This window comes from Ursus americanus, chromosome 6, assembly GCF_024610735.1.
Source record: "Ursus americanus isolate L20-20 chromosome 6, mUrsAme1.1.p, whole genome shotgun sequence".
Lineage (NCBI taxonomy): Eukaryota > Metazoa > Chordata > Mammalia > Carnivora > Ursidae > Ursus > Ursus americanus.
The window spans coordinates 28,112,718-28,120,246 of NC_142132.1; the positions used below are offsets into that span (position 1 = coordinate 28,112,718).

Sequence of the window (7,529 nt, forward strand, 5' to 3'; positions counted from 1 at the left end):
CGCAGTCGCAGTCGCAGTCACTACTAGCCCCTGCCTTCTGAGAAGGAGGGGCTCGCTCTGCATGACCCGGAAGTGTTTCTCTGTTCGGTGGTGGAGAAAGGAGACCACAGAGAGTTGGGGTGTGGAGGTGGTTTCTTTGCACTGTCTTCAGTATGCAGCGATTACTCTTTCCGCCCCTGAAGGCCTTGATGGGGAGCCCGTGTCTTCGGCCCCTAGTTCCTAGGGCGGCGCCTAGAACGCAGGTATTGCACCGCAGAGGACTCAGTCGCGGAATCGTACAGGGGTCGAAAGAGTAAGGAGAAAGATAATCGATAACCCCACATCACATTGCCGTAGTTCCTTAGGACGCACAACGCGTTACTTTGTGCCCAGAGCCCTTGAGGTAGGATCCGGACCTGCCACTTACTGGCTGTATGATATTAGCCAAGTTAAGTAATCTTTTTGTGCCTTAATTTATTAATCTGTAAAATGGGAATAGCAATACCTACTTCATAAAGTTGTGATCAAGGTTAAATAATTTCATATACAGCAACCGTTTAGCACATACTAAAGCTCAGTTAGTTTTACCTATATATTTGATTTTTGCTAAAAGCCCTTAGGTAGTCAGGTAAGGAACTATAACCCCATTCTACGGAGAAGGAAATCGAGGCTTAATTTAAATTGTTTAAAGTTAGGAAACAGTACACGAATCTTTAGACTCAGGGACAGAGTCAGAAGACGTGCATTCGCTCAACAAATAATTATTGAGTGATTATTATGTGTTGGGAACGGGGAAGCAAAAGGTAAATACCAAAAGGCTCCTGCCCTGGAGGAAGGCACAGTTAATTCATTTGTAATTCGTTTGTCTTGTTGTCTTGTTGTGTAAGGGAACTGTTAGAAAAAGTGGCAAGAGAGAAAGAGCCAGACTTACGGACACTGCTGTCCAGCAACTCATAGCTTAGTGGGAGATGGAGACAAATGAACCTGAAGTACATTATACTGTGTTAAGGGCTGAGATAGGGAAAGTACAGTGTGCTGTGAGAATGACCTGTTGCAGACCCAGGAGAATCTAGGGACATTTCATAGAGGAGGTGACATCTGAACTGAGATCTATAGTAGATATTCTCAATCAGGGGACAAGGAGCAACCCAGTCAGCGAGAAGGAAAATAATCCATATCTAGGTGTAGAGTTAAGTCTGGGGGAATTATGCAGAGACCCGAAGGTTCATGTAGTGTGGGGATGGATTGGAGTGAGGCAAAACTAGACGCAGGAAAACCAGCTGTGGCTGGATGCAGTAATCCGGATACATGATGATTTACTAGGGCAGAAGCAGTGGAGATGTGGCCATACAGGGTATTCCACTCTAGACAGAATGGGATTGTGTGTGAGAGCAGTGGACTGAGGCCTTTCCCTTTGTCTCCAGTTCTAATTTGTCTGTCTCGATCCTTAGTGTGGTTGCAGCTGTGGGATCAGACGCCCCTTGAGGCCAGGGCAATACAGCACCATCTCTGAAGTAGCTTTGCAGTCCGGAAGGGGTACAGTGTCCCTTCCCTCAAAAGCTGCTGAGCGGGTGGTGGGCCGATGGCTCCTGGTCTGCAGTGGAACAGTGGCTGGAGCAGTTATTCTTGGTGGAGTGACTAGGTGAGTAATTTGCTCGTAGTGAGTCAGTTCTTTGGGTCATTAGTAGAAGCACAGGGTGACCAAGGGGGATGGGACCTTAGGAATCATCTAGTCTCGTTCCCTTATTTTATATATGTAGAAACTGAGGCCTAAAGAGGGACTTGTCTGAGGGCTTGCCTGCCGTAGAACAGTTTAGAGTTTTATTATTGGGAGCCCTTCATAAAGCCTGGTTTAGGTCTTACCTGTTTGCTGTGCATTATTTTTACATATTTTCCTTCTACAAACAGTTTTCAAATTTGTCTCAAAAATTTTTGTGCAGTTTGTTTAAATTAAATCCACATAAATAGATCACAATTGGTTTGCATGCCTCTTAGGTCCCTTTAAATCTATAAAGAGACTTTATAGATTTAGATTCTTCTCCCTCCCTCCCCCATTTCTTGTAGTTTTTTTGCTATTAAAGAAACATAACTGACTGGTCCTATGGAGTTTCCCAGTCTGGATTTGTTAACTGCATTCTTGTCGTGGTGTTTAACATGTCCTATTATCCCCAGTATTTCCTGTAAACCGGTTTTTGCTTGATCAGACTCAGATTGGGAGCATGGGGCAAAATACTTCACGGGTGATTACAACATTCATAAATATCTGATGTCCACTAGAGATGCCAACAGCCATTGATGGTCATTGCCTAGATCCATGATTTCATTAGAGTTACAAAACTGTAATATTTTATTAGCTCAACTCTAAAGAGAAACTTGCCCTCATCAACAATTTGGTTATCGTAAGGTACAGTTTGTATAAGAAAGGCAGGATAAATACTTGAATCTTTCTCTTTATTTACCAATTTTGAAAATAATAAAGTGGTTCCCAAGCATCCTCCAAAGGTGATCAATAAAGAGTTTGGGTTTTTAAGTATTATAAGGTCATATTTTTAAACGTATTTGATGTTTCAATTCATTGCACTGATGATTAGCTCAAATCGTTCCATCTTTAGTCAGTGGGAGCCTCTTCAAATTGTCTCCTGGGTCTTTTTGACAGAATCCTAGTAACCTAGTAATTAAATTCTTAGCTTTCTGGATAAGATGTTCCAGGTTCATCTTATACATTTCCTGCCTCTGATCTAAAATCAGCCTTTCACTTTAGGAACCCTCACTCCTTTTGGTGAAAATACCTTCTGGTGTTTATATAGTATGTGTTCCTCAAATTCCCTCCACATTGCCTGTGCTCTTATTTCAAAATACCTTATGTTATATAGGCTGTTATGGGAAACTGCAACAAATTTAAGTTGTATTAGCTTTAAATTCACTCAAGAATCGAAACTGCTTTACAAATCTCTTTTCCCTCTGTAAATAATGTCACTTATTCATTTAGGGCACGTTTCTTTGCTCTAAGGATTGACTTTACTAGTTAAGGAATGCTAGTGAAAGAAAGAAGTAAAGAGAGCTGAATGAAAGGATTGAGAGAACAAGGAGTAAAGAAATTTGTACTTAATGGCAGCTGTTTCTGGTGAAATGTTAAGCAGTAAGAAGAAAGCAAGGTGTCAAAAAAGGATACAGTGAAATGATGTGTTCACCTTTAGAGGGGTTAAGTTCAGATCCATTTGTTTCTATAAACCATTAATGAGAAATCCAGCATTGTGTGTATGTGTGCGTGCGCACACACACTTCTTTCTTATCTTAAGGTTGACAGAGTCTGGTCTCTCAATGGTAGACTGGCATTTGATAAAGGAGATGAAGCCACCTACCAGTCAAGAGGAATGGGAAACAGAATTCCAAAAATATCAGCAATTTCCGGAATTTAAAATGTAAGTATAGGGGCATCTGGGTGGCTCAGTTGGTTAAGCGTCTGCCTTAAGCTCAAGTCATGATCCTGGGGTCCTGGGATTGAGCCTGCATCAGGCCCTTTGTTCAGCAGGGAGTCTCTTTCTTCCTCTGGCCCTCCCCCCACTTGTGCGCTCGCGCTTTCTCTCTCTCTCTCTAATAAATAAATAAAATATTTTTTTTTAAGTAAGTATAATAGAAAATCAGGTAAACATCCCAGTAAGCCCTTTCAATCTTTTGCTTATTTAAACATTTCAGAACGGTTAGATTCCATTATTTCTTGATATTTGCTTCACTTATGTTTAGTGAGCTCCCTACTCAAAACCTCCCATTCCAAAGTGATCCTGAGGTCACTGATGAGGAAGAAGGCAGGCCTTTCATTTCAAGCTTCAAAACGGAGAATGCTCCTGCATTCTCTCTGGAAATAAATATGGATGTTTCCTCTTTCTTTTTTGACTTCCCTTTCACCCAGCTTGAATCATGATATGACATTGCCTGAATTCAAGTTCATCTGGTACATGGAGTACTCACACCGAATGTGGGGTCGCCTTGTGGGCCTCGCGTACATCCTGCCTGCTGCCTACTTTTGGAGAAAGGGCTGGCTCAGCCGTGGCATGAAAGGACGTGTTCTTGCCCTGTGTGGGTTAGTCTGCTTCCAGGTAAGATTCATTCAAGTTTGGGAAACCAGAGATGTTTCCAGGAGCTTCCTAGTTGGGATTGTTTTTAAGGAAGGCATCTGAGTTTGTACAACAGAGTGGGAAAGAAGATGAATTTTAGTGTTACCTGCCCAGCCCTGCCACTTAGTAGGGCAGGTTGTCTACCTTCTGTAGGCTATGCTTTCCTTACCTGTAAATAGGGTTAATAATAGTGCCTACTATTAAATGAGAGAGGTCATGCATATCATGCATATAAAGTACTTCGTTTAGTGCCTGGCATTAGTAAGCGCTCAGTCAATATATTTTTGTGTCACAAGAGGTTCTTTCCTCTCATGGCTCTCCTCCTGGGTTCTTGTCTCCTCCCCTTTTCTGACTTGTCTGCTAGATGGGGAAAGGGATTCCTGTGCTAGAATGGCTAAAGAAGCGAATTTGAAGAACCCCACAGTTACAGGTTCACTGAGACTGAGAGCCAAGGAAAGCAATATGAGAGAAGGTACATACAAATATTTGGGTCACGATTATAGGCCCTCAGAGTCTTAGAGCATCAAAGAAACATCAAAATTTGGGAAGAAGCTAATTGGTTAATTAAACTCAGAAGTAGTAAGAATAAGAACCAGTTAGAAGGAATTAAAGAAGGAGATGGAAGAGACAAAATAGAGGCAATAGAAACAGATAAAGAGACATTAATAAAAGTCTAATAATAATTAGGGGAGGGTTGGTGGAACAAAGTGGAAGTTTATTTTGGGATTAAAAAATAAACCACCCCAGAGACAGACTCCCAGGAACACAGCAATTTGAAGATGGCCGATAGCATTATGGGAAGAAGAAGGGAGGCTGGCAAATCACACTGTATACTCCTTTGTCTTCCAGTGTCTATGCAGATGAAAACAAGGTGATTAGAACATCCAGGGTAATCACTAAGAGGGCAAGACATACCCCAAAAGATTTCCTGAAGAGATCTATGTAGAAGAGGTGGGAGAATCCCACCTCTCTGACACGCTTCTGTTCACTTGGGAGGGTGGGGTTGAAAGGGCTGTATCTTATCTGATAGAAGTGAAACCGACAGTTGTTTGGTTAATTGAAAAAACTAAAGCAGGGTATCAGAGTAATACATACCTTGAACTTTTAAGCTTAAACTTGTACTTTTATTACTTTTTTTTTTTTTTTAATGAAGAGCTAAGACCTGTTCTTTGAGTTCTCTGATTGGAGTTTAAAGATTTTTTTTATTTATTTGACATAGAGAGAGGCAGTGAGAGAGAGAACACCAGCAGGGGGAGTGGGAGAGGGAGAAGCAGGCTTCCCGCTGAGCAGGGAGCCTGACGCGGGGCTCCATGCGGGGCTTGATCCCAACATTTCGGGATCGTGACCTGAGCCAAAGGCAGATGCTTAACGACTGAGCCACCCAGGCACCCCTCTGATTGGAGTTTAACTTCAGATCTCTTGCATCCCCGTAAACTATCATTTCATTTCATTTTCCTTAAAGAGGAGTGGGAACTGATATTTGCAAAGCCATCAGCCAGCAAAGCCTTACAGATTTTTATGATTCCCCTCCACCCAAGACTTTTATAATTGTCTATTCCTACTAACTTGACAGTAATTGTTTTTATTTATTTTTTTTTTTTAAAGAATTTATTTATTTATTTGACAGAGAGACAGCCGGTGAGGGAGGGAACACAAGCAGGGGGAGTGGGAGAGGAAGAAGCAGGCTCCCAGAAGAGCATGGAGCCCAATGTGGGGCTCGATCCCAGAACCCTGGGATCACGCTCTGAGCCGAAGGCAGACGCTTAACGACTGAGCCACCCGGGCGCCCCGACAGTAATTGTTTTTAAGCAGTTATCTTTATCAAAGCTTTTCCAAAATGCCTAATCTAGTTTTTATAGAAAAAAACTTTCCTTTTATTCTTACATTTACTTAAATTTCACTTTACATAATGTTAAATTATATCAGATATTTTTAAGGTTTTGCCTATAAATAAGCTTCTGTGTACTTTTCTACATTTGACTTATACTTCAGTAAAATGTTAATCTAAAGAGTGGTCAAGCATTTATGGTGCTATATGTGAAAATGTGGGTAGGGTATGACTCCTGGGATACTGGGGATATGGGAAGGTATGGAAAGGAGAGGTCAGGTCGGGAGTACTCCTGATAACTGACAACTTACTTTCTTAAATAGTACAGTTGAATGGACAGATCCAGCCTTGTTTTATTTGCCTCTTCTGTTTTTGGTTCCAGGGTCTGTTGGGATGGTATATGGTGAAAAGTGGATTAGAAGAAAAACCAGACTCCCACGACATCCCTCGGGTCAGTCAGTACCGCCTCGCTGCCCACCTGGGATCGGCCCTTGTTCTGTACTGTGCCAGCTTGTGGACTTCACTCTCACTGCTAGTCCCTCAGCACAAGGTAAAGGTCAGTCTGTATTGTTAGTATATCTGCACAGATCCTGACAAGGTCAGAGCAACAGAAATTCTGCTTCTAATGGGAAATTATAAATCAAACTGCACACATTCCCTTAGTAACATCTACCAATTTACCAGAAATTGGGTATAACCAAAGATGATAGAAACACTGAACTTTGAGATGCTGGAAAGCTTTGGAACTGCAAAATAAAATGTGCCATGATTCTTTTGAGCTGGAACAACTCATTCAGAGGAAAATTAGAACAGGAGCCAAATATTCTGTCCCCATTGCCTTTTGGGAAAAGTGAAAACATGAATTTTAGGAATGGTGGGAAGGGGTTGCAACAGCAGCTCTCCCAACCACGTCTGACTCCCAGATGAATGGTGGATAGCCAGGTGAGGAAGGCCATGATGAAAGTTGTTTCTGGACCTCTGATGGTATATAAAAGCCATGAGAGTTGTTTGTTCTTTAGATGGGGACCTACCATTCATCAAGTCCGACAAGTCTGATCTTGTGATCTTAGTGATCTTGCCTGTAAGTATTTTCCTATACGCTGATTAAAGGAAAATATTAGTTTTTCTAAAAATGAGTATTATCTTAGGAATTGGAGCCATGGTTGACCTGGATAACCTGTTGATGGAATGAAGTTTGAGATGCCGGTAGGACTTTTAAGTAGAATTATCCAATAGGTATTGGAATGAGTAGCCTCGATTCCAATAAAGAAAGGAGTTGTGGATTTGGTGGTCATTCCAATGGGAAGCCAGATGGGGTCAAAACATTGGCATAATAGACAGTCTACATTGGAATAATTCTTGCTCTCTTTCAAAGCCAAACTTCCCAAATGAATTGCTTACATCTGTAACTGTACTTGCTGACAACCCACTCTTTACTTCTTGTCATCTGGCACTCCCACCCACCCACCGCTGTACATACACACCCATGCATTCACCCACATGCCTGCACATATACCCACATATTCCTAAACACTCTCTACTGGAAATGGTACTCTGAAAGGTTGCCAATGACTTTTTAATTATCAACTGTTTTTCTCTATTTATTT

The 7,529-nt window shown here is 41.7% G+C and overlaps 1 protein-coding gene across 4 annotated transcripts in view; it reads left to right on the top strand.

Moving 5' to 3' along the window:
• Positions 1 to 17: 17 nt before the first annotated feature.
• COX15 (cytochrome c oxidase assembly factor COX15) overlaps positions 18 to 7,529 on the top strand; it is a 36,620-nt gene continuing 29,108 nt past the window's right edge. For 3 of the 4 annotated variants that reach the window (XM_045784407.2, XM_045784417.2, XM_045784393.2), the window contains exons 1-5: positions 18 to 242; positions 1,431 to 1,621; positions 3,279 to 3,401; positions 3,890 to 4,076; positions 6,305 to 6,478. In XM_045784407.2, coding sequence (XP_045640363.1) covers positions 153 to 242; positions 1,431 to 1,621; positions 3,279 to 3,401; positions 3,890 to 4,076; positions 6,305 to 6,478 — 765 coding nt within the window. In that variant the 5' untranslated portion in view covers positions 18 to 152. The remainder of the gene's footprint in view (positions 243 to 1,430; positions 1,622 to 3,278; positions 3,402 to 3,889; positions 4,077 to 6,304; positions 6,479 to 7,529) is intronic. The other variant, XM_045784400.2, reaches the window with a different exon arrangement.